The following is a 27,643-nucleotide window of genomic DNA, read 5'->3' on the forward strand; positions in this document are numbered from 1 at the left end:
AGACGTGCACATAGAGACACACACATACACACTTCTAGTGGTTATCACACATGCTAGGCAAGTACTTCTACCAGTAAGCTAGACCCTCAACTCTAAAGCTGACCTTTTTCAAGGCCTTTTTAAATGCACTCAAGTGATTCCCCAAAACAGAGGCTGTTAGGATGGAATGAGACTCATACACTTATTTTTGTTTAAGAGAACTCTATATTTTATGCCATGTATATAGGCTCAATGAATTAAGACATATCTTGGGGGAAATATGGCTCCTTGGTCAAAGTCATAAGTTTTATTTCTGAATATAAAGTAGATGCTTGATTCCCAAAATAACCATATTAGGATAAGCCAACTTTTAGGCTTTAAATAACTATGTTATAAAATAGCATCAGTAGGTCCAAACTTGAAGCAAAGTCTGCATTTCTCTCTAACATAAGGAGGTGTTTTGCTTCTTCTGGTGCAGCAATGATGACTAAACTGTGTGGTGGGCACCTTCGTAAATGAGCATGAGCGTTTTGAATTTTTGAGGAAACAGCAACATCTGCTGGACCACACAAACTACTAGTTTGAGGTAGTTCACATTTTCAGCGTGGGTAGCACTGGATGACTTTCCATGACAGCACACGACTGTGACAAATGTTCAGCAGTGTGATAAACAGTACTGCTCGGGGACCCGGACAGGGAAGGCTGCTGTTTCCAAGGGTGAGGCCTTGAGCGAGTGGTGTCCAGTTACTAGTGGTGATGGTGGAAAGTCTTCAGTTGCTTGGACCTAACTGTTTAATAAACAAAAGTATTAAGTTTGCTTTTGGCCTAGGGACACTGTGAAAAAATCCCTGAGACACACTAAAGGGTGCCACAGGCGAAGAAAGTTTGGAAATATCTATAGTATAAGCAAGAAAAATACAAAACAAATTATTTAGTTTTCCTCTTTCTACCTAGAAATTTTCTAAATAAATACCATATAAAAATGGGAAAAATATATACAAACATACATACAAAGTTTGGATTTTTATTGAAATCTCATTAAGTATCAAACAAAATCTGCTTTCTTCAGATAAAAATATTCTCTCAGATGAATCCAGATATAACTGCTAAGTCTAAATTGGTCCTTCAAGGTCTGTCTGTTTTTTGTCCTCATGAAATGTCCATTTACTTGGGGTGTTCCCAAGAGCACGTCTATCGAGTAAAGGACCGTACATGACGGCCTCTACCACTGCCTCCACTAACAAACTTTCCTCGTGAGCCTCCACTGCCGCTATTTGTACTGGCCCAGGACGGTCCGAGCCCCCCACGGCCCCGAGAAGCTCGATCCCGGGGACTAGGGCGGTAACCTAGGAAAGAAAACCAAGACCACTTTTAGTTCAACATCCTCTCCTTGCCTGTTGTATAGTGCTTATACTTTTAAACAGGTTAATTGTGACTTTTGAGAATTATATCCCAAATAAAACTCATTTTAGAGCTGCAGAGATAGCTCCATGGTTAAGAGCATTTGCTGCTCCTTCAGAAGACTGAACATCCACGCCTTCCCAGTACACGTCAGGCAACTTTGGTTCTAGGGAATCTAGAGTCTTCCATCCTTCCTCCACCACCCCCCCACCCCCGCCACACACACACTTTTTTAAAAAGAGAACTCATTTTTAGAATGCCCATTTAAAGCCAAAGCTACATCTGACAAGAATCAGTATTGTACATAGAACAGTATCCACTCCATGATGCTACTTTTGCTATCAAAATACTTTGCAGTTCAAAAGGCACCATAGTAACTAATTTGTTTTTTTAAATATGGCCCGTCATCATGAGACATTTCAGATTACACTAGCGGAGCTTGAGAGATGGGTCAGTGGTTAAGAGCACTGGCTGCTCTTCCAGAGGTCCTGAGTTCAATCCCCAGCAACCACATGGTGGCTCACAACCATCTGTAATGAGTTCTGATGTACATGCAGATAAAACACTCAGATTACACTAGCAATTAAGTTTCATTCCCTGATATACCTAACTTTAAATAAGTCTCTCCCAAACCAAAAGTGAATGACCTTCACAACTTGAAAGGAAGGAATTTCTCATCAGAAACAAGTGGGGAGAAACATGTACCTGTAGAGCTAAGCGGCCGTAATGGCGGAAGAGGACCCCTGTTGAAATTGCTCTGGCCCCCTCGGCTTTCGTTATAATTTCCTCGCGGAGTATTCTGAGCACTCCAACTGGAACCTCTTGTGCCTTCCCGACGACTGTAGTTTCCTAAACACAAAGGACACCATCAAAACCGATTTCACACCTGGATTGCTTCCTTTGTTTGGGAGGTTTTTGTGTAAGGGTCTTGCCATGTAATAGTCAGACCAACCTCAAACCTGCAGTCTTCCTGCCTTCTAACTCCTGAGAGTGGAGGTTCCAGGTTACTCACATCACAGCCCACTATCTAGCTCGAGTAATGGGAATCTGACAGGCTCTTGTTAACCTTCAAGGGTGATACAAGAGACGCTAAGCATCTGCACACTGAGCAGCATCACACAGGGTTTAAGTGCAGGATGACTACAGCACCAGACCGTCTTGACTCAAACACTATTCTGCCACCTACTTTCTCCTCTGTAAAAGTGAGTTCTCAGAAACTGACAGCATGGAGCTAATAATGCAAGAGTACTAGATGAAGTCCTGAGCACACTTCCTGATGCCCTTCTGTGTACATGATTCTATTAATGCAAACTGAGTCCCCACCACTCACCTTCCTAACTCAACAGGTATGAAAACACATCAGCGGTTTACTAGTGAAGAGGCATTTCTGGCTGAGTTGTGATGACACATGCCTGTCACCCCAGCACTCATGACGTAAAGACGACAACATTTTCTTGACTACATAGTGAATTTGAAGCCTGACTCAGTACATACAATACATAAGGGATACGTAAAACCCAGCCTCAAATAAAATAGTGTGTGTGAAAGAGAGTAGAGAGGTAAGGGAAGAAGATGATAGGGATTGGGGGAGGGACTGATTATCTCTGAAACCAGTGTGGAGACATAAGCCTGTAATGCCAGTACTTGCTGAAGTAGGAGGATGACAAGTTCGGGATGAATCTTGTTATATAGCAACACTTTGTATAAAAACAAAGGAGCAATATCTGTAAGTATCGTGTCTAAACTCTTCAAACAATTTAAAACAAATTAATACAACATTTAAAAAAAAATAGGGGATAGAGGGATTACTCAGTAGTTAAAAGCACTTACTGTTCAATCATGAGGACCAGACTTATAATACCAGCACCCATGTTAGGCAGCTCATAAATGTTCTTAACTGCAGTTCTAAGGGATTCAGTGCCTGCCTAGTCTCCACTCTGTAAGCACACGCATACATATATGTGCACGTGTATAGACACATACACAAATAAACATGGATTTAAAACAGAAGAGAACGATAAAAACCATGAACAACGGTACATGTCCAGCACCTGGCAAGGTCAGCCCTGGAAGAGTTATGAGTTCTAGGCTAGCCTGAACTACACAGCAACAGCCTGCCTCTGAAGGACAATGTAGAGAGCAATGGAGACAGCACAGAAGGGAAAAGAACAAGCTACAAAGGCATGAGGAGCTGACTCTGGACCCATTAACACGCACAGAAACATTGGGCAAGCATAGGTGGCCCACTTGTAATACCGTCATGTGAGAGGCAGTGACAGGGGATCCCTGTTCCATGGCAGCTAGCTAGTCTAGTTGAATCAACATGCCGGGGGGCAAGTGAAAGGTTCTGTATGAGTATATAAGGTGGAGAGCATTTGAGGCAAACAATCATATCAACAGATCTCTAGCAGCCATATATACCTTTACCCTCATCTGCACATATATACCCATACACACTACTCATGAATGGAAAACAGAAAAGATAAAAATATATAGAAAGAGCAATAATAAAGTGTTGAGAGGAGTGATTGTGAAAATGCTATATGTGTGTTACTCAGGAGGGATACATAAAATTTTCATTGTGAGAGCTAGAGAGATGGCTCGGGCTGCTCTTCTGGAGGACAGGGTTCAATTCCCAGCACCCACATGGTGATTCACACCCGTTTTAATTCCAGCTTCAGAGATCCAATGCCCTCTTCACTGGGCAATAGGCACACATGTAGTGTACAGACACACATACAAGCAAAATACCCACACAAATAAAATATATTAAAATTTTCTTCAAGTTGGTATGGTAGTACACGTCTTTAATTCTAGGACTCAGGAGGCAGAGGCAGTTGGAACCTGATGTACATAGTGAGATTCAGACCACACTGTGAGACACTGCCTCAAAAATACTTTTCCCCCCTCTGTGTAAAAAGGAAATAGTTAAGAAAGAAAGGACCTGGAAACATGGCTCAGCAGTTACGAGCACTGACTGCTCTTCCAGAGGACCTGAGTTCAATTCCCAGCAACCACATGGTGGCTCACAACCATCTGTAATGGGATCTGATGCCCTCTTCTGGTGTGTCTGAAAACAGTGACAGTGCACTCATATACATAAAATAAATCTTTAAAGAGAAGGAAGGAAGGAAGGGAGGAAGGGAGAGAAGGAGGGAGGGAGGGAGGGAAGGAGGGAGTGAAGGAAGAAAACACCCTAACAAAATGTACAACACATCAAAGGGAGCTCAACCGTAGGGAGAGAGAAGTCTCTGAGCCCATTCTATCTGGGTCCTGTGTTTACTACTCCATCACTCCAGCCCATTAGAAAGCACAGATAGGCAGTTACCTTTCGAAGCAGGCGGTGTGAAAAACCTGTTCTGACTGTGAAAAGCACCCCGTCCTCCTCGGTTGCCTGAAAATCCACCACGGGAGGAAATCTTCTGTGAGACTTTGAGCGGTCGTTTTGGTGGAGGTATTCCATCTTGAGGAACTACTTCTTTACTTTCGGCTGCAACAAAGTCATCCACATGCATAGACGGTGGCCTACTCGTGTTCTGCTTTCTCTGACGGAAAATATCATGCGGCCGGATGCCCTGGCCAAATCCTCCCCGGCCCCGGCCTCTTGGTGGGGGCACAACGTGAGCTCGTTTGGCGGGTTCAATGTATTCAGATTTTCCACTGTTAAGACAAAAGCACTCTATGAGGAACATTTTCTTTTTCAGATTTCCTATGAAAATATAATAATAAAAATGGAAGTTCACTGTTTGGCATTCCATTATAGGAACAGTTCCAATAATATTACTTTATGTGATAATATAACTAGCTAAAAATCATACACTTGTTTATTGATAAGACAAACAATATTTCTGTTGATGTTGTTTTGAGAAAGGGTTTGTCTGTGTAGCCCTAGCTGTCCTGGAACTCACTCTGTAGACCACGAAGGCTTTGAACTCAAGAGATCCACCTGCTTTTCCCTCCTAGTGCTGGGATTAAAAGCATACACAACCACCACCCAGCAAGACTAACAATAATTTTTAAACAAACCAGTCTCTTTCTTGATCAACAAAAGAACAGCACAAAGACTTACAAGTGCCCTGGGTTCAACCTCCAGCAACAGCACAATAACAGAACTGTAGCACACACCAGCCACTTCCTGAAATTACTCACTTTAAGCCTTCTTATTGCACTTACGCCAGTCAACACGGCATACACTTTCAATCTCAGATTTTGGGAGGCAGAGGCAGGCAGATTTCTGTGAGCTCGAGGTGAGCCTGTTCTAAATAGTAAGTTCCAAGATAGCCAGAGCTACATAATAGAGGGACTCCTGTCTCAAAAGGGAGGAGGGGTTTACAGTCACATGTGTATGGTAAAATAAGGTCATCGGTATTATGAATTTCACCTTGAAGTTATGAACGTCTCGTGCTTATGCTTCCCTAGTTTAAACCCCTTCGTGGTCTTGGCTCTTCCTGGAGATGACGGTTCTGACAAAAAGGAGCGCTCCAATTCTGAGTGCAGGTCAAAGTCACTGCAGCACTTTTCTGAGAGCTCAATTAAGTCAACCTTTACCTGCAGTGACAAAAACAGAAGAGAACACAATAGAGTCTGTGTAACTCTCACTACAGAACCTGCCATTACCTATGACTCTAATTCACTCTCACGGTGAGTGGGTTAGAAATCTACCTCTGTCTGCTCAGGAAGTAGCATCATTGGTATCAACAAAAACAGAAAGCCCTAGAAATTCATCTAATTATTCTGTGGCATTCTTCCTCAAAGCTGCAGGTCTGGAATCTAAAAAGCAGCTATGTGACAGGGAACACAGGACAAATACTATACAAATGACATAATACCCAAAGAACACTTCCATACTTTGGAGACAATGCAATGGCCACCTTGCATTGTTGCCCACATTCATTAGAAAAGGGTTATGTGCTGCACACTCCCAAAGCTTGATGCACTTCATGACATTCTAATATATGCTTAATGTCTGAGAAACAAGAATTAAAGCTACTTACAAGGTCTAAATTTTCTCTAAACCATGGTCACAGTTATCACTGTGAAAGAGTCCTATTTAAGTTTAAAAAAGCAAGTTTAGCAGAGTGGTGGTGGTGCACACCTTTAATCCCAGCACTCGGAAGGTAGAGGCAGGAAGATCTCTGGCCAGCCTGGTCCACACAGAGAACCTGTCTTGAAGAACCCTCATACTCCATGCAAAAGGAAAGCTTGGGCTTTCTCCTGTTTCGTTTTTATTTTTGTCAAGGTCTTTGTCTGTAGCTCAGTATGGCCTAGAAAGGACTTTGTGGCTCACACTGGCTTCAAATTTGTAGCCATTTTGTCACTTTAGAGCTGGAATTTCAAGTGTGAGCCACCACTGAAATTGAACAACTTCTCACACTACATGTGAGGTTGTTTTTTTCTTTTTTTTAAAGGTTTGTTTATTTTTGCTATACCTGTATAAATGTTTTGCCTGTATGCATGTACGTGCCTGGAACCCACAGAGGTCAGAAGAGGGCATCAGATTCCCAACAACTGGAGTCACCAGTAGTTGTGAGCTGCTATGTAAATGCTAGGACTAAAGGTAAGTCCTCTACAAGAGCATCAGGTGCTCAGCTGTTGAGCCAGCTCTCCAACTCCCATGTGTGAGTACTTAAAGTTACATTAGTTAAGACTCAGCTACAATAGAATTCAGTGCTTACTGTTAGAGAGGTTCTTACCATATACTGCCCGGGCATGCTTGGAACACACTATGTAGATCAGACTGGCCTTGAGTTCACAGATATTCTCCTGCCTCTGCCTCCTTAGGACTGAGATTACAGGTATAGGTCACCATGCCTAACCAAATTCAGTGTTTCAGTCACACCACCTACATTTTAATTTCCCAGGAGTCACATGAAGCCACTGCTACTGCACCAAAGAAGGAAAGCAAAGAGCATTTCCATCTCTGTACAGCGCTTACTGGACGGCACAGCTGTGTGAATCACTAAAACGTTTATAGGAAACCCAATCCTTAATGCAATGTTAGCTACACTGTGTGTGTGTGTGTGTGTGTGTGTGTGTGTGTTTTCCTTAAAGGAAAAGCAGCTCTCAATACACTAAACACATCTTAAATACAAAGGAACCCATCCCTTCCGTTCATGATGAGCACTAGAATCCTTTGGACAGGGAATATAACACCTAATAGATTCCTTGGGTAAAGGAAAAGGTAATGAACACACGGGTACAGTACAGTGTGGCTAACATCAGCCGCAGCAGTGCCGCTCTGAGGAGCACACAACAGCCTGCATGTACACTGATGCCCGGGCCTTCACAGCACTATCCTTAATACCGACTACATTCCCAGGGCAGAGGCCACAGCATTCCTCTCCTGGAACACAATGCAGACCAACAGTCTTGTCAGATATGCCATTCTGTGCTCCAGCAGCATAAAGAAACCATGTGCTCCAGAGGACATATGCAAGAATGTCATGATTTCCCTCATCATAATCTCAAAATACAAATCACTACCTAGACCAAAGTAAAATGAATAGCATAAAAATGATGAGTTCTACATTCCAATAAAATGTAGGACAGTGGGCGACTGTCCTAGGGATAACATGAAACTGCCCTTAAATGGACCTGAAGTGTACATTATATAAACTATTACAATGTTATCAACACACAAAGAGGTCAACAGAAATATCAACTTTTCATAAAAGTTAGTAATAAAATTATTTTATACCAAATCCAGATCTGTATCGATCTCTTCAGCCTGAAATGGAGTAAACCACATAGATTTCAACTGATCATCCATGACATCAGCCAACACATATGCAGTCCTAGAATATGGAAAAGTTATTTTGTCAAAAGCAGAATCCCAAAATAAAGTATTTTGGCTTATCTAAGTAAAACAATTAAAATTATTATCCTCCAGAGTATTAATAGGATTAGCCCTTAATCGTTCAAAAAGAATCAAGTTCAAGAATCAGGTATCCTTAAAAACCAAAGCTTCAAAAACTAAACCTGGTGGGGCTGTGGGGAGACCGATGAAATGATTCCTAATGAGGGTCTGCTACCCCACAGGTCAGGGCTTGGTCTAGTCTTCAGAGAGTGGGAGCAGATACCGAGACCATAGTCAGACACCGGGTGGAAAGAATGCCCAGGCTGGAGGTTTCCATTGGGTCCATCCCCTTGGGGCTCAGAGAACCCCAAGGAAGAGGGGGAAGAGAAACTGTGGGAGTCAGAGAGATAGAGGAAACCAGAAAAGCATAGTCTGCAGAGCCCCTCCAAATCAACTAAGCAGGGATCATGGGGACTCACAGGGACTGAAGCAGCAACCACAGAAGAGCCTCCGTGGGTGTGGCCTAGGTCCTGTACAAACAGTTATGCTGGCTTGTTATTTGTGTGTGGGGGGTAGGGGGGTCCTGAGAGTAGGAGTGGGGTGCTTCTGACTCTTTTGACTGCTTTTGGAACCCTTTCCTCCTACTGGTTGCCTCACTCAGCTTTGAAGTGAGAGTTTGTGCCTGGACTTATGTATATTGTTGTAGCAGATCCGGCTAATGTCCCTGGGAGGCCTGCTCTTTTCTAGCGGGATAGGGGATTGTTGTCAATCTGGGAAGAGGGGAGGTTGGAAAGGAGCTAGGAGGAGTGGAGGGAAAAGAAGCTGCCATGAGAATGTATTGTATAAGAAAATAAATAAAACTAAAAAAAAATTCAACTCTAACAAACAGGCTTGGGGATCTCTGTAAATCAAATAGAGCCTGGAATTATTTCCAAAAATGCAGTTGGTAGCACTGTACCAATCTGAACAGAAACTGCTAATATTTAAATGTTCTGAATACAGAAACTAATTGTGTCATGTTAGATGGTCAGTACAGCTATAATACCCTAAAAGTCAAGAGACAGATCCCCTCAGTTGAGTACCATGGTTCACCCCTATCCTTCTAGTAGTCAGAAGGCAAAGGCAGGAGAATCCCACGTTCTAAACCAGCCTAATCTACATGAGGTCCTATGTCAAAGGAGCAGTCACAAAAAGGAAGTTATATGCTCTCAAAGCTTGGGTCAGTCAACCCTGTTCTGCCAGCCTGTTTTTATTCAGTTTATATGCCAGGCATAGATGTGTATTTTTAAAGTTTTTCTTAAAAAGCAAAATAAACAAAAATATATATATATAAAATATAAAAGAGGCTGTGGATAGTCTGTAAACTTTGGAATTTTTACTATCTCATTCTTTAAAAACAAGACACTTTGTTGACCCAATCTAGACTCTAGTAGCCATTATTTAAATACTCTCTACTTAACTCAAATCCTGGTTATTTTACCTGTTGTTAAATAGATTCTGGAGAGACTCTGGAGCTGACAGGACTGGCTCTACATCCTGGTCACTGAGAGGCAAAGGATCACCAGAAGACTCCAGCATCTGCTTCAGTCCAATCACGTTATCCAGCAGAGACTCCAGACTGTCATCCTCTTTTGAGTGTTCCTAGACACAAACATAAGCGATGAGACGGTGCCCTGCAAAGAAACCCTGCACACTAAGCCCTGTCTCCTGACGCAGCAGAAAAGGCAGCCTACACACTGAGCATCTGAGCACCGTCCAGGCGTCATCGATTTAACAAGAAACGTCAAAATCAAACAAGCATCAAAACCACTTATCATCTTAGTGTAATCGATGGCAGCAGAGGTGTCCTGCATTCACAAATAAACAACTCACACAAGCCTTCCTGTTTACCCATGAGATCCATGACCCGGGGAGAAGTGCCCTCCAGATTAGTAACCCAGAGAGTCACCCCGGGAAGGGCTCTCTTAGTTCCCAAGGTCTCCGTGGAAAGGTGGGATGAGTCACATGAGAAGGCATGCTGATTCATTACTATTTTTTCTTTTTACCAAAACGAGCTTCTCTAGTTCAAGGAACAGACTCTCTGGACTCTCTTCTTTGCTCTGTAGGAGCTGTTTTAGCTCTGCAGCGTTAATACTCATCGTCCGGGGTGGGTGAGCGCTCTCTACCTCCATGAGACCACTGTCGTCTCCACAACAGCCCTGTGAATGTCACACAAGTTAAATGTGAGAACAGAGAAACCCACAAAGATGCTTCTAAATTTATTCATCAATGTCAGCTATTGCTATAATGGTCCCCTCAAGGCTATAATTTTTACACCTCAACAAACGGCTAGTTCTAAAAAGGACTTAGTTTACTGAAAGTGAAAATGTTTTAGGTAGATTAATAAAATAAATAGGTAAACACATATTTAAATTACTGACACATATTTCTCAAAAATATATATTTAAGACCAAACACTTGCACATGGTAGGACAGAAAACTGATATATATGTTGGAGAGGCAAGAAGAGGCCTACAAGAACAAGGAAATGAAGGGGCCCGAATGACATCTCTGAAGACAAAACAGGCAGTGAGAACAGCAACTATCATATCTAAGACCTGCCAGACAGAAGAACAAGTGTTTTCTACTTTAAAATTATATCTATTAGCACACACAAAAAAAGATACATGTTAGATAGTTATGTACATGCCAAAGAGTAGTTGCAAGTCTGACATTTCTTGTTTTAGATGACTCAAAATGAATTATGCTCATCCAGGAATAACATCCCAACAGAAAAAAGTGTTACTAGCAATCCTGATGCAGGGTTCAGTACTTTTGTACTGTTTTCCTATGTTTAGGTACATCATGAGGACCAGAAGAGGGTGTCAGAGCCCCTAAAGTTGGAGTCAAAACAATTCTAAGCTGCCTATGTGGGTGCTGGGAACCAGGCCCTCTGCAATAGTAGCATGCACTCTTAACCACTGAGCCATCTCTCCAACCCCAAAAATTTAGTATGTTTAACTGGCACAAACATTTAAAATTTGGAATTTATCACATTTGTCCTATACATACTCAAATGTCAAAAGCTAAATGAACATTTTTTCTTCTCCTCTTCTTCCTCCGTTTCTTCTTTTTAAAAAAAAAAAAAAAATAAGTCTTTATGTAGCCCAGATTGGCCTCAAACTCACTCTTGGCCTGGAACTAACTGGTCCTCCTCCTCCATTTCCCAAATGGCTAGGATGACAAGCACGTGCCACCAAACTGGGCTATCAAATGGAAGAGTGTTCTTAACAAATCACGCTCATCCTACAATGAGCCTGCTGGAGTACTTGCTCTTTTCAGAGAACACCAGCCTGAGGAAGCAAGAGCTTTAACGAGAAACTCACAAACCACTGAGTCTATATTTCTACTGCTGTATGCTGAATGGTGTTGTTAGGGAAAGAGATAACCAGGTTCAAACTGTACTGAAGGAGTCAAGGCTTCACTCGGATGGATATCTTCTAGAGGTACAGTTTATAAACTGAGAGATTTATACATCTCTAAGAACCCAACCTGACCATTGTTTGCTTATTTGTTGGGTATCTGCAGTGGGGATCAAATCCAGGGATCTGTACATATGTGGCAAGTCCTTCACCACTGAGCTACATTCTCAGACCCAAGAAAGTTTTAAACAAAATGCAATACTTACATTTTAACCCATTTGCTTCTAATTAAAAGTAGTCTTAGAAAACGGAGGGCCAATAGCTGAGTGGTGGTAATGCACACCTTTAATCCAAGCACATGGGAGGCAGAAGCAGGTGGAGCTCTGTGAATTCAAGGCCAGCCTGGTCTAAAGAATGAGTTCCAGGACAGCCAGGTCTACACAGAGAAACCCTGTCTCATGAGGAAGGGGTGGGTAGAGGATCAAATATTCAATATGATGATAAATAGTAACAATTCTTAAGGTTTTTACAAACTAAACTCCTACGTGGTTTCAGGAAAATACATGTTTTATTAAACTTGTGTGTGAAGTCATCATAAATTTCATCTGTCAAACGTTTTATGTATTACGTTGTATAATATAAGCCAAGTGTAATGGCAACACTTATAATCAAAGCTACGAGGGGGCAGAGGCAAGAAGATAGCAAGTTTAAGGCAGTCTGGGCTACATGGCAAGTTCATGGACAGCATAGACAGTTCAATGACATCAAGCTACAAAAGGGAAAAAGGATTGGGGATGTAGTTCAGTGGAGAACACTTGCCTAGGCCGTGCTAGGTCCTACCTGAGCTCAATCCCCGGCAATGTACACACAAAACTAAACACACGCGCACACACACACACACACACACACACACACACACACACACAAAGAATCACCTGAGATCGGTGATACACCACACACCATCAAAATCATCAGAGTATTCAATTAAGCATTCCAAAAGGACACCAGTTAGGGCTCAGTGGGTGAAGAGGACTACACCAAGCCTAACATCAACCCTGGAGATCCACACAGTACAAGGAGAAATGGAATCCCAGAAATTGTCCCCTAAATTCCACAGGGCATTTTTAATTTTTTTTTTTTTTTTTTTTTAAAGATTTAAGCACACTGTCACTATCTTCAGACACACCAGAAGAGGGCATCGGATCCCATTACAGATGGTTGTAGTCACCATGTGGTTGCTGGGAATTGAACTCAGGACCTCTGGAAGAACACAGTGCTCTTAACCACTGAGCCATCTGTCCAGCCCCAGCATTTTAATTCAAGAGTTTCAAAAGAGGAGGACAGAATAAGAAATATCTGAAGTGGTAAGGCTGCATGCTTCCCAAACTCAGGAACTATATTGATCTATCTTTCAAGGAATTCTCAAACTCAAGTATGGAAATCAAGATGAGATCCACATAGAGGTGGTAGCATTAGGACCAATCTAGCCACCCACATGGCTCCTAAGTGACTAAAAGGTGGACAGTTCCCATGTGTAGATTTGCTGGATGCAGAGTGACTCGTGCAAGATGGGAGAGTTCACCACAGTCACAGAATGGAGCTCATTTTAAACATTCAAACTATTTATTTCTCAAATTATCTGCTGTTGAGACCATGGTGAGTCAGACTTAGGAAAAGAAAAAAAGAGAAAGAAAGGAAGGCAGAGAGAAGCAGAGGCAGAGCACCAGTCTAGCATGAGGCCCAGGCTCAACACCAAGCACCACACAGAGGAGCAACTCGGTTTACTAAAGTCAGGGGGGAAGGCAGACAGACAGACAGCTTACCAGACATCTTAGAGTTCATAAGAAAACACTAAGAACAATTATATGCCATCAGACACTGAAGATGAACACAGAGAAATGTATTTCCGAAAGGATGAAAAAAGAAACTTAAGCTTATAAACCTCTGAATGGACTTAATTAAATTAACATTCTTAAAGAGAAAAGGGGCCCCTGTCAGAAGATCATTCTCTAAACTTGGAGCGATACAGAGAAGCTAAGCCAGGCTCCAGCACAGGGATGACGTCGATCGATAGCTTACTCATTTCATTTCTCACAACAGGGCAAAACAAAGCTTTCCTTCCCACAAAGCAAAGCCCAGACCCCAAATGGCTTCATTAGGGAACTATATCATTTAATTAAATAATTAATAATCTATGCTGAGCAGTGGTGGCACACATCTGTAATCTTAGCACTTGGGAGGCAGAGGCAGGCAGATCTCTGTGAGTTTGAGGCCAGCTTGGTCTACACACACACACACACACACACACACACACACACACACACACACACCCTTCACAAACTTCTAAAACCTAAAAAATGGAACCTCTTTATCTTACTCAATGAAGCCAAAAAATACTACCAGAAAGAACAGTTACAGACCAAGATCCCTTGTGAACATACACATAAAAAAATCCTTACTAAGTAAAACAAATTGGATCCAACAACAGACATAAAAGGAATCAAATTAGACAACAAGGAAACAGTGAACAATCAGGAAAACAATGTGGTTCAACAACCAAATCCTAATCCACTTAAAGTAACATGGAGAAAACCCATGTGGTTATCACAATAGAATCACATAAAGCATTGGGCAAAATTCAACAACCTTTTACAACACAGACAGGTAGTCCTGGCTAACCTGGGACTCACTATGTAAACAGACGAGGCTAGCCCTGAACTCATGTCATTCCTCCTTTCTCTGTCTGAGTGCCAGGATCGGAAGCATGGACCATCAAGAACAGCAAAAACTTTGACAACAAAATTGGAGGACAATGTCAAACAGGATGGGTTACCAAAAAAAAAACAAAAAAAACAAAAAAAAACCAACCTTACAAATTACATACACACTAACTGATATGTTTACATTTTTCTCATAAAATCTTTTATTTTGTAACCCTGCAGTAAAAAGATCCTTTACTTTACTTTCTCTAGACTTTATTTTGAAATATCAGCTGAATTTTTTTCTTTTTCAATGATCTATTTTTATTTTATGTGCACTGGTAGTTTGCCTCCATGTATGTCTGTGTAACAGTGTCAGAGTCCTGGAGCTGACAATGGTGACCTGGACACGTGGGTGCTAGGAACTAAACCTGGGTCCTCTGGAAGGGCAGCTAATGCTCTTAACCACTAAGCCAGCTCTCCAGCCCCCATGAGCTCAATTTCTTAAACTAGTGTTGAAAAGTATGTACTGATACATAAAATGTGTCACGCACTCACGCGCACACACACACTTCCTAGTCAATCTTTTTTATGCAAAGCTGAATTATTCTGCAATTAAAAAAAGCAAAATAATAACATGTATAATAAAGTTCTGGGGGGTAACACTGTCAAACTTATTTAACCTCAAGTCTTTACTCTCTGTGTGTGTGTGTGTGTGTGTGTGTGTGTGTGTGTGTGTGTGTGTGTGTGTGTGTGTTTCATGACAGAGTTTCTCTGTGTAGCCCTGGCTGTCCTAGAACTCTCTCTGTAGACCAGGCTAGCCTCAGATTATGCGATCCACCTACCTCTGCCTCCCAAGTGTTGGGTTTAAAGAAGTGCACCACCACTGGAGTCCCCAAGCACTTCTTAAGACAGGCTTATTAATGGCTTCTGGAATATGGACCACTACAGAAGGGTCTTAATCAGATTTGAACACCCATGAACAAAAAACAGCAGTTCTGTCTTTTGGACAGTATTCCACTTTACAGGGAGACGAAAGGGGCATCACTCTAAGTTCCATGTACTTAAGAAATATTTTTAATTGAAGTAATCTGTAACATTTTAAAGAAATCAAATAAAAATAATAAATGTGCACTTACCATTGCATCAGAGTTGAGGATCTGTCTCATGAAGTCCAGAGACGCTGACGTAAGCTCGCCAGTGTCCTTACTGAATGTGCTGACCACTCGCTTCAGCAAGCTATGCAGAGCACTACTGTTCTTCCTTAAAGAACTGAAATTAAAGGCAACAGCAGGCACATTAAGGACTGTAAGGAATAAAGGCAGGCATGGTGTTGCACTCTGTACTCCCACTTCTTAGAGGGCAGAAACGAGGAGAGCTCTAAGCCAGTGACCTCAACCTTCATCATGCTGCAACCCTCTAACACAGTTCTTCACCTTATGGTGACCACCAACCATTAAACTATTTCGTTGCTCCTTTGCAACTGAGATTTTGTAATAGTAATGTAGAGTATCTGGTATGTGACCCTGGTGAAAGTGTTCTTCAACCCTAAAAGGTTGAGACCCGTAAGTTGAGAACCACCATGCTAGGCCAACCAGGACTTCAAAATGAGGTTCTGTCTCAAAAGGAACCAAGACAAAACAAAAAAACATAAAAGAAATGATACATCAAAATGTTAAATATGAGAAATAACTAAGTTCAGAAAATTTATTTTACCATTTTAAAAAATATAAAGACACACTTAGGTGTCTCTGTTAACAAATTTAACCAAAAAAATAAAATAAAATAAATAATCTCTTCATTTCAATCTTCAATTACATCAGTTTTTTTCCTTTTTCTTTTTTTTGGGGGGGGCAAGTGGTGGAGTAAGGCAAGCTCTCACTATACAGGGCAGGTTAACCTCAAATTCACAATCCTCCTGCCTCAGTTTTCTAGTTGCTATGATTACAGATATGTATGCCTTGCGTAGCATTTACTAAAAAACTTCCCTCAAATAATAAACTTTCAAAACCACCAATTTTGGACCACCACAGAAGGGTCTTTACACCCTTATAAGTTCCCTATTTAAATTCCTTTTCATGCTGTAAAGTTCTCCCTAACATAAGAGGGCCAGCACTATCTCAGAGACTAACCTGGGAAAGCTGACTTAAGCATTACAAAGAACAGCAAAGGAAATCAAGGGCCTCAAGAGAGGTCCATCTGCTTAATAACCAAAGGGTAAATATTTAGGATTTGTGGGCTAGCCACGACTCACACATTAACCACTGCAGATTGGCATGGTGAGGAAGTGGTGCTGGACATGCTTACATGATCTCCCAGCAACACCTTCTTTGTAGTAACTACAGAAAACCCAGCTCAGACTATAGTCCAGTTTGCCAACTTCAACACAAAGACGTGAGCATAATAAACCCCCTTGGTGTGTGTCTAAAATTCTGATCATAATTAATCTATACACTTACGTGGTTCTTAGTTTCAACAGAATTTCAAGGGCAAACCATTTCAATATTCAACTGTCTTTTAAGCTACAACATAGCCAGACAAATGAAAATAAGTATGATGTTAATACTAAGCAAGCAGTGTTCCCAGTTACTAAATAGGTCAGGCTGTGAGATGCCACTGGATAAGCACACAGGCATGTAAAACAACATAAAGGGAAGAAAGACCAGCCTCCTATTTTGAGAAGTTTTTAACACAGTCAGATAGAAAGGCATGACAAATAGGAACAAAACCAGACCTAAAGAAAAAGATAATAAAAAATAAGAGGCTCAAAACTAGATCAGCCCAACTACTAGGGACTAAAAACAACCTTGAGCAAATGAGTTAGATTTATAAATACTCTAACAAAAACTAGAGTCTATATTGAGCATTTGGTTCACAGCTATAATCCTGGCATTCCAGAGGCTGGGGATCACAAGTTCCAGGCCATCCTGGACTATTAAACAAGGCCCTTTCTCAAACAAACAACCCAAAACAACAATAACAAAAAACCTACAGCTAATATTAGATCTATTACATAGACATCTATTAGAACGTCTCTTAGGAAAAAAAAAAAAAAGCTGGCAAACCCAGGACATGGTGGCAGTCTCTCATCCTAACTACTCTGGAGGCTGAGACTGGAGAACTGAAAGCCCAGGAGTCTGAGGCCAACCTGAGAGACAGAGGGAGGCTCCATGGCAATAAGACAAACAAAACAACCTGAGCATACGAGGTTCCAATGAAGCTAAGGAGTCACTGGGACTCTAATGCACTGGTGATGGACAGCGAATAGAAGAAAGATACACTTTGGGAAACACTGTGGCAGCTTTTGATCCATTAAACAGTCACCTATCACATAGCCCAGTAATTCCACTCTGAGATACCTAGCCAAAAGAAATGTTTGCAGGTACACACGGAAATCCTTATATAGACTTATAACCACGCTGATCAAAAACATCAAAGTAACTGCCAATAAGACTCAGCCACAAACAAAATTTCCCCTCTGAAAGAATTCATACTTGGAACCTTCCATATTAAGTAGGAATGAACTAAATGAGGGGTGGTGCACACAGAGTACATTAAATTCTGCAGGGCCTACCTTTTTAAGTGAAACAACCCATAATCATGCTCTGCAAGAAACATCATTGTGCGCACACACGTCAGCAGACAGTTGTAAGTGCTTTCGGAGTTGGCTAGTGTGGCCAGCAGACAGTCACAGATGGCAGCCATCAGCTCTTTACTCGGGAGGGAGTTGGAAAGCTGCTCCAGCTCAGAGCCAGGACCTTCAGAAGGGCTCGGCAAGATGAGTGCGATGTCCTGAGGGCACGGAGAGACATTCCCAAATGAGTGTCACCATCCACTGTTACTTCTCAACACACCAACCAACTGATACTTAGTAACAATCTCATTAAAATGTGTGGGGACTGGAGAGAGGGCTCAGCAGTTACAAGCACTGGTTGTTCTTCCAGAGGACCAGGGCACAATTAACTAGCATTCACATGGTGAGTCTCAACCATGTGAAGCTCCAGGCCCAGGAGATCTGATGCCCTCTTCTGTCCTCTACAGGCAGGCAGGCAGGCAGGCATGTGGTGCAGAGACAAGCACTCAGACAAAACAAGCATACGAGTAAATAAAAATTTTAAATTATTGTTATGATCCCATCCCAAACATAGATTCAGACAGAAAAAGAACATACCTTCTTTTATAATAAATTATTGTGAGAATGTATATCTAAGGAACTAGACACAGTATTTTCCTTCACACTATTTCTTATCTTAAATCTTTTAAAATTTATCTTCCATTGCATAAGGAAGAGTTTAGCATTGCCTTTGACAAGGACAGAAGACTCATGCTGGTCTAACAACATACATATATAAAGGCATCATCAGCTACTTTTGAGCATTGGACTCAGAAAGACACATGCCACCACTATGCTCCCCTGTGTGGACCCTGGCTCCTCACTGTCAGGTCATCAGTGTGGGTGTGAATGTGGTACAGAGCATGGAACTAAAAGGGGACTATGTAAGGGAACGAGGTTTCAAGGAAGAAGACTAGGCAGCATACTACTCATGAGATGTGAAGACAGAACAAAGACTCGTGCAGGTAAGGGCACGAGTGCAGGTGAGGGTGTGGGCGGACGAGGAGCAGAGGAGGGCTGAGCAAAGTGCAGTACATAGGGAGATGTCGTCATCTGCGGGGACAGTCGGTTTCCTTCAGGGATGTAGCCCCAATGTGCGAGATGGCCCTACACTCATGTTTATGCTGGAGCACTAAGTGAACTCAATGGGATGGGGGGGACACACAAAATTGCGAGATAATAGTGGTAGAGACAGACAGAACTGGGGTGAACAGGTGGGTGGATTTGATCAAAACACATTATATGTGTTTATGAAACTCATTAGCATATTTATACTTTACAGTAAAAGAAAAAGAATGGCCTTTATAAGGAACTGAGCTTGGCATGGTTTCAATTTTAAAATGAGTTTGTTTGTAAAAATACTTTAAATGAGTCTATTATTCACTGATTTACACTCCTTTTTAGACTATAGAGGCTTCTAAAATTAAATTTTTTTAGGTGAAATCTTTATCAATATTGGAATTTATTCTTCACTAAAGGTATGAACAGAGCAAACGAACTTTAGGCACAATCTCCAGGTAAATGTCTCCCTCTAATTTTTAACTTTTAAAACTCGAGTTTTCTAGTGTTAAGCAAGTGGAGCTAACTACACATAAAGAAGCATCCACTGGTCATTTATGGAAGCCACCTGGACTTTCAGGGGCCTGTAAACACAGATTCACATCAGAAGGAAAATGCAGTGTGAAATCTGAGTCAAAAGGGCAGCAAGGGGTCAACGGTCGTGGGACTCAGAGATTATAACCTTTCAACCAGGGCCACAGTTGTCATCTACCACTTCTGAAAACAAGCCACAAGCAAAAGCGTCTGAGTCTTCAGTGTAACCAAACTGCACTTTTCATTCGCCAGCACAGGCTCTCACTACAGACAATCTGTCTGGGAAAAAACATCACACTTGATGACTAGCTGACACGAGCATTCTGACAAGTTACAAATTTATTACTGGGGCTGGAGAGATGGCTCAGCAGTTAAGAGCACTGACTGCTCTTCCAGAGGTCCTGAGTTCAAATCCCAGCAACCACATGGTGGCTCACAACCATCTGTAATGGGATCTGATGCCCTCTTCTGGTGTGTCTGAAGACAGCTATAGAATAAATAAATAAATCTGTTTAAAAAACTTATTACTACGTGGAAATATTCTTTAAAGATTCCAAACAATGGAAATAGAACCCCCATCTCAGGAAACTATAAAACAAGTCAATAACAAACATGGGGAGCAGGAGAAAAACACTGCTGTTAGAGAGCATCTGCAAGTGTCAGTCGGCAGGCACTACACTGCAGTGACTCGCTGTCCACATCCAGAAGGCCTGGTGGCACACACTGCAACCCCAGCACTTGGGAGATGGAAGGAGGATATCAGGAATTCAAGGTCAGCTGTGGCTACTTAGCAAGCCCGAGGCCAGTTGGGACTACAAAAGACTAACCATACAAAGAGATCATCCTTACAAGAGACCAACATGTTAACTTGACCAAAATCAAAGTTATAAAACTGAAATGGTGTAATGGTGAAGGAATGTAATATAGTAAATATTAATCGGCCATAAAAAGTATTGAAAACTTTGCATAAAAACTATTACCCAAGTTGGCAATATTACAAAAGAAAAAAAATCTCAGAGACCCAAAAGCTAAGCCAAACTACCATGCACCAAATCAGTTTGCTTTTCCTCCACTTACCAAAGTTCTTAAATAACCCAAAAGTAAGATACCATGAGCAAGCCGCATCACTTACCATCACTATTACTAGACAAGAGTTACATCAAAACAAGCAAGTAAGCACACACCAACACAAACAATGACAATAAAAACAATGAATACCTGGTCACAGAGAGACTGCAAAATGGATGTGACATATTCCACACACTGCTGGCGAATAACACTGTCCCCAGGAGACCGCACCAAAGCTAAAAGATCCTGGAATATCTCTGCATACTTTTCATCGCCTTTAATAGTTCCATTAATTAGATGCAAAATAGCTAATTTACAAGCTTTGTGTGAAGCCAGAGCATCGAGAAGAGCAAGCAACCTGGTGGTTTGGCTAGTATACTGCTTTTCCTTATCTTCTGAAGTGCTGAAATAAAATCAATATGTTCAGTAAACAAGGTTCTTGACTTTAAACACATGACTTAACATTTTCTACATAGAGTCACACAAATTTTGTATAAAACATGTAACTCATTCCTTTGATATAATGATTTTTTCCAGCTTATAGTCACTGTAAAATTTTATAATTTAGTAGTTGTTTATACTTCACCTTTTAAAAACCGCAAAACTGGGGCAGGAAGGTGACTCAGGATGTAAAGGCACTCATACAACAACCCTAACGACCTGAGTTCAACCCCAGAATCCACATACAGAAGGAAAAAAAAGGAACTACATAAAGTCCTGAGCACACACGTATGAGCATGTACATGCACACAAGCAAGCACTATGCTATAATGAAATTTAAATAAAGGCCTGAAATCAAGACCTTCAACATGACTTACATAAGAGATGAGAAAACCTTTTAAAGATAATTTACATATATTAACATGTGTGTGTGCGCATGTGTATTTACACATCCATATGTTATCTGGGCTTACTAAATCCTAGTTTCCAAACTATGTAAAAGAGAGTATCTGTGTCAAGAGTAACTTGAGGAAAACTTCTTAAGGTGGAAGAAAAATACCTTTGCAAGTCTTCTACAATCAAATCCAACACAGTTCTCATGATCAGAAGAGCAGTTGGAGAGGCAAGGTCACACAACTGAACACAAATACGCCGTAACATATGCTGAATGGGCTGGCAGGTTGTGCCAGAGAAAGAACGAACTATTTCTTGGAGCAACTTTGCTTGAACATGAAGGTGCATGCTCCACAATTTTCGGGTGTTGAGTGCCACTGATATATCATGTGGCTCAATAACCTGTTAAAAAAGTATAATGTGTGTGTACATAGACTTTTTTAATATTTATTATAGTCACAAAACTGTTCAAGAAGAACTGTCATAAAAAGAACACCTTTACTGCATGCTTAAAACATAATTCACTATTACACTATTACAATTAAACAATTGTTTGAATCCAACAGGTCTAAAAAAAGTAGTGTTCTCAGGTTGGCAGTCAGTTGAGCAGAGTCCATCGGTGAAACGATCTAATTTGCAAATTCTAAAACACGGTAAAGAATAGAAAAAAGGTTTGCAGCAACAGGAAAACATAAGTACAAGTATACACAGCAACATGATAAACTCGCTTTCACAAAAGGTATTTAAAACATTACCCCACTTCCAACTCGTTTCAGTTTCGTCTCACCCTCAACTCAGTTACTCTGTCTTTGGGGGAGGAGGACGAAGGCTTGCTTGGACTGGACCAGCATCCCTGGCTTTACTAAGGAGCTACTGCAGTCATTACAAGATGCATGTGATATGGAAGTGGTACCTGCGTGGTCTGCATGGGCAAGGGAAGAGGCAGCAGCTCTGAAAGGAGTATGAGTCCAGAGAAGAAGCCTTCCGGAACCTTCAAGATGGAAGAGAGAACTTCCTTTAACATTAAAGACCAAGTATTATTGGCCAGAGTCTCTTCAGAGATTGTGAGCTTCTCATTAACTCCTTGTGTAAAAGTCAATAAGATATCAATGATATCATTCTGAATTTTCTGTTCATCGCTATCCAAACGACCTGAGAGAGGGATAGAGCACAGGAGCATGTGTAAAGTAACGAGTGCTGAAGGAACTCGCATGTCCTTAAACTCAAAGGATCCGCCTCGCAGGAGCTCTGTCAGCATAGTTTTAAGAAGAGTGAGCGTGCAGCGAGCCATTGAAATGGTAGTAACTCTGTGCAGGGTAGTCCCCATGTTCACATGGAGCCTCCAAGGCTGTGTCAAAATACTGTTCAACTTTTGCAGAACCCGAATAAAGGTGTCCATTCCTTCAGCAGAAAAAAGCTGAATAACAGCAAGGTTCCACTTCAGGTCTTTTTGTTGACCTTTATATAGGTAAGGAAAGAATAAGAAAAAACTAATTACTTACATGCTAATAACCAATCGAAAATATTCTGAATTATTTAATAAATGATTTTAGCTAGGCTTAAGTATGGAAGTTTTCAAAGTATATTAATTATATTACCTTCTACAGGAGGTGGTGGACAAGCCACATTACAGAGAACACGTAAGGCAGTGGTAAGGCCAACTCCTTCTGCAGTCATCAAGTTATCAATATTCTTTAAAAGATAAAGTAACAGCAAGCAAGGTAAGTTAGTCAAAACTCTGAGCTTCGAGAGGTAGAGTATGTATGTACTTGCACATAGGTAGAGTATGTATGTACTTGCATGTGCAAGGCCCTAGGTTAATGCTCAACACAAAGGCTCTGGCTGCACACTGTTTACTCTTTGGCATGTCTTAAGCATGAGAAAGCTGGGTGTGGTGGGGCATCCCTGCAGTGCCAGCATCAGGAGGCTGAAGCAAGGAGGAGACTGGTGAGTTTAAGGCCAGCCTTAGGTTACACAGTGAATTCCAAGGCAGCCAGGGTTAGACCTAATACCATGTCCTGTCTCAAAGAAAACACAAACAAAAAAGAGACAACATGTAAGGAAAACCCCAGTATCAAAGACACTTAAGTAAATTATTTCTTCATCTAAGGCACATTCCACTTCTTATAAAATTCTTTTTTTTAATTTTTTTAATGATTTATTTATTTTTTATCTTATGTGCACTGGTGTTTTGTCTGCATGTATGTGTGTATGAGAATGTTGGATCCCCTCTGGAACTAGAATTATAGTGAGCTGTCATATAGGTTCAGGGAACTGGACCTGGGTCCTCTGGAAGAGCAGCCAATGTTTTTAACTGCTAACTCATCTCACCAGCGACATCACAGGCATGTCTTGTACTGTACAATTATGTTGAAAATCAAACGTAAATATTTTTATATTTCAAGTACTAAAACAAAGCAGTACATAAAAAACTATGAGTCACTGTATTAAGAATTTAAAATAACTCTTTTTTATATACCCATTTTATATTATTTCTCTCCAATTCAATCAATGAGTAAACTGGCAAGTGTGCTCTTGTGTCTGGCGTTTTGCTGTTTTGTTTTGTTTGGAGCCCAGGTCTCACTAAGATGCCCAGATTAGCCTCTAACTTTAATTCCACTCCCTCTACCTCCTAAGTGGATAGAATTACGGATTCGTGCCACTGTGCCAGACTGTACTTAAAAACCCCATGGTTACTAAACCTCTCTCAAGGCTTAGAGGAAGAAACCTTAAAATGTTTACTGACTAAATAGCATTTATTTTTTTAAATGCAGACACCAAGAAGACAGAGTACAAGAAATGAAACTGTTTTTGTATATAACACCTGACTATGTTTCCAAATACCAAATAGCTTTATTTACATTTTGTAGCTTTTACAGACTAACATTATAAATACATTTATAACTTGAAAATTTTTAATGATCTAAAATATTCCAACTTCTAAGTCTCAGGATAGAAGCTTTAAAAGCAAACAAACAAAACAAACCCACTTTCCCTTACGTGCTTTCATTTTGCATTATCCTTTTGCCTTAACTTTTTTCTTACAGTTCAACAAATTACTGAGACAACAAGAAATCAAGTTTCAATACTGGTCCATCTTTATCTAGTGTGTCTTAAGATAGGAATTACTTATAATATAAAAATTAACGGGGTAATGACTTCAACAGGATGTGGTGGTACATGACTGTGGTCTTAGCACTCAGGAGGTAGAGACCAGCCTAAGGTCTAGAACCGAATCCTACTTCAAACCAAAAAACAAAACAACAAAAACAAAAACAAAATAAAGATAAATGTAAGGTTTATGAGGAAGTCAAAACTTAGTTTTGTTGTTTTTGTTTCTTCAGATAGGTTCCATGTAGCCCAGGCTGGCCTCAAACTCACCATCCAGCTGCCCATATAACCCTGAACCAGTGATCCTTACAGGAGTAGACCACCACACCCCCACTCACTCAGTGCAGGAAAGAGAGGTCAGGGCTTTGGGCATTCTAGGCAAGCCTTTTGCCAAGGGAGCTTCCTGCCTGGCACAGTTTTGGTTTTGAGGCAGTATTTTCCGATGCAGTCTCGGCTGGCTACAAACTTGCAATCCTTTGCCTCAAGCACACCTGTGCTGAAATTACAAGCATTCACTGATTTAAATGTTTAGTTATGGACTGTATAATTCAAGATCTTTTTCTCTCTCTCTCTCTCTCTCTCTCTCTCTCTCTCTCTCTCTCTCTCTCTCTTTTTTTTTTTTTTTTTTTTGAGACAGGCTCCCATGCAGCTCAGGCTGCCTTTAATCTCAGCATATAGGAGGCAGAGGCAGGCCAATCTCAGTGAGTTCCAGTCCAGCCTAGTCTACATAGTGAGTTACAGGCCAGCAAGAGTGTTATATAAAAATTTTTTTCTAACAAAACAAAAACTCAAACAAAAAACCAAAAATATTCTTAAGAGACACAGAATGAAAACACAAGGGAATCACTAAGACAAAAAGATCTAAAGCAGATAGCCCTAAACAATACTTTTCTCTCACTTCAAAAAAGCAATGAATTGGTCAATATATATATATATATATATATATATATCTTTAATAATATACTACAGCTGCAAAACCAAGGTAACTTCCTCTCTTACATAAAAAAAACCCACAGTGTTCATCCGCTAACATAGGATTAGGATATAATTCAGTCTATACTGGTGTAGTTTAATGTGTTCATATGTGTGCCTTCAGCCCATCTACCTTTTCTATATACTGAATCAAGTAAGAAAAAAAAAGGGAGGGAAAGCAACTTTCAAGATTAATGATGGCAGGGGTTGGGGATTTGGCTCAGTGGTAGAGCGCTTGCCTAGGAAGCGCAAGGTCCTGGGTTCGGTCCCCAGCCCCGAAAAAAAGAAAAAAGGAAAAAAAAAAAAAAAAGATTAATGATGGATGAATTGATCTTTTTCATTATGGAATATATATGAATTTTTGAATATTACTATTACAAATTACAGATTTTACAGATTTCACCTTTTAATTTCAACTACAGTTATCACTATCCAAAATTAACAACAGAGAGAACTGGTCTACACTGGAATTACCTAGAGTTACCTACAGCAATTTTCACCTTCACGTTCTGAGTTAAACTATTTCATTAATTGGAATTAGAATACTACTAGCATTTAACTTTAAAGATTTTTGTAGAACCTAGGAGACAGCTTAGCAGGAAAAGTGCTTTCCAAAAAGTTTGAAGACTTGGAGTGCCATCCCTAGACTCCACATGGTAGAAAAGAGAGCCAACTCCTAGGAGCTGAACTCTGACTTCCAAACACGAAGTAGCAGGTAATTTAAACAGAGCATCACATAGATGTGTGTTCATGTACATGATTATCTATATCCATTCATCAAATATTACACAACAAAGTTACCCAGATCAATCAAGGCAATGATCCCCACACTGTCTAGCGGTAACTTCAGTGTCACAGCCGTGACCCCTGCAATGTCTAGAGGGTAACTGCAGTGTCACAGCCACGTGTCATCACAGTTTCAGGACAATCAAAGCTCTTTTAACTTTAACTTACCTGTTTAACATATTCAATTAGATTTGGGATGCAGTTAATTTCAAATCTGAGGTTTTTCAGAGGTTCAAGCCACTTGCCAAGTTCTTAAAAACAAAAAGAATAATCTATATTTTTAAATGGTAGTATTTATAACAATACTTTTTCCACCAAAGAAAACATAACTACAATCATTTCAATCATCTGGATTTTACAAAAAGATAATCTCTGGTATCTACTTCTTTTTGTTTTTTTTTTTTAAGATAGGCCTCATGCTATACCCCAAATTGACCTCAAACTCATGGTCTTCCTGTCACAACCCCATAACTGGTAGGACTACCAGGGTGTGCCACCATGTCCATTTTATGTATAAAATTATTTTTACATGTACTTTAAAATGAAAATGGAGTCTTACTATGTTGATTCAAAAAATACTGATGATTACTTATCTCATTTTCTTTAAATGTTTAAATGCTTATCCAATCTGCCTAATTAAAGTGAATTTATTGCAATAGTCAATGAAAACACTCAAACAAGATTTATAAATATGATTATAAACTAATATAATACATTTATTTACCTATCTTTACAGCTGCCTGTAACACTCCACCAAAAAATTTATATATCAAAGAATCAAGCTATGAAGAGATATTTTATGGAGTAGCCTTTCTTCCTTTAACAAGAAATTTTACTTTTGTTTCTGTGTGCATGTAAGATTCTGAGTTATGCAAAACCGGGGTTGTCATGCATGCTAGAGAAGCACCTAACACTGAGCTGTGGCTAGCCTGATTTTGCCAATTTCTCAACTTGTCATTTTAAAATGAACTACTTTTTAAAGTAGAACACTGAGCTAATTGGCAGACTTTTAAGTTAACTCAGAATAGTGCAAAAATCTAAGTGTGGCAAAACACTCAAAAACAAAAGTAAACCAAAACCTACTTGCAGGTTCTCCTGTCCATGTTCACTGCCTATCTACACTGATTAGCAAGACTGCTATTTTTCAGGACTTTCCAGGACAAGGCAGGCACTTTCAAACCTTTCCATTTATATTCTAAATTACTTTGTGAAACCTTAAGTTTTATAAACTTTTTTCCTAAAAGGCAACTCAAGAAAATAAAAATGGGTTGGAAAGATGGCTCAGTGGGCAAGGTGCCTGCTGTGCGAAAAAAGCAGGAAGATCTCAGTTCAGATCTCTGACACTCATGCAAAAGCTAGGCATGGTGCAGACAGACGTCACACACCTATA

General features: G+C 40.5%; 1 protein-coding gene across 2 annotated transcripts in view; it reads right to left on the bottom strand.

The window, feature by feature from the left end:
- Nucleotides 1-986: 986 nt before the first annotated feature.
- Nucleotides 987-27,643, bottom strand: part of Virma (vir like m6A methyltransferase associated) — a 59,021-nt gene continuing 32,364 nt past the window's right edge. For both annotated transcript variants that reach the window (XM_032905901.1, XM_032905892.1), the window contains 14 exons: nucleotides 26,422-26,504; nucleotides 22,983-23,076; nucleotides 22,298-22,842; nucleotides 21,551-21,786; nucleotides 20,701-20,953; nucleotides 17,851-18,068; nucleotides 15,416-15,548; nucleotides 10,222-10,374; nucleotides 9,657-9,817; nucleotides 8,078-8,174; nucleotides 5,762-5,928; nucleotides 4,709-5,040; nucleotides 2,086-2,229; nucleotides 987-1,325 (listed from right to left, as the gene is read on the bottom strand). In XM_032905901.1, the coding sequence (XP_032761792.1) occupies nucleotides 1,171-1,325; nucleotides 2,086-2,229; nucleotides 4,709-5,040; nucleotides 5,762-5,928; nucleotides 8,078-8,174; nucleotides 9,657-9,817; nucleotides 10,222-10,374; nucleotides 15,416-15,548; nucleotides 17,851-18,068; nucleotides 20,701-20,953; nucleotides 21,551-21,786; nucleotides 22,298-22,842; nucleotides 22,983-23,076; nucleotides 26,422-26,504 (2,771 nt within the window). In that variant the 3' untranslated portion in view covers nucleotides 987-1,170. The remainder of the gene's footprint in view (nucleotides 1,326-2,085; nucleotides 2,230-4,708; nucleotides 5,041-5,761; nucleotides 5,929-8,077; nucleotides 8,175-9,656; nucleotides 9,818-10,221; nucleotides 10,375-15,415; nucleotides 15,549-17,850; nucleotides 18,069-20,700; nucleotides 20,954-21,550; nucleotides 21,787-22,297; nucleotides 22,843-22,982; nucleotides 23,077-26,421; nucleotides 26,505-27,643) is intronic.

The sequence above is a fragment of the Rattus rattus genome, chromosome 1 (genome assembly GCF_011064425.1).
Source record: "Rattus rattus isolate New Zealand chromosome 1, Rrattus_CSIRO_v1, whole genome shotgun sequence".
NCBI classification, from domain to species: Eukaryota; Metazoa; Chordata; class Mammalia; order Rodentia; family Muridae; genus Rattus; species Rattus rattus.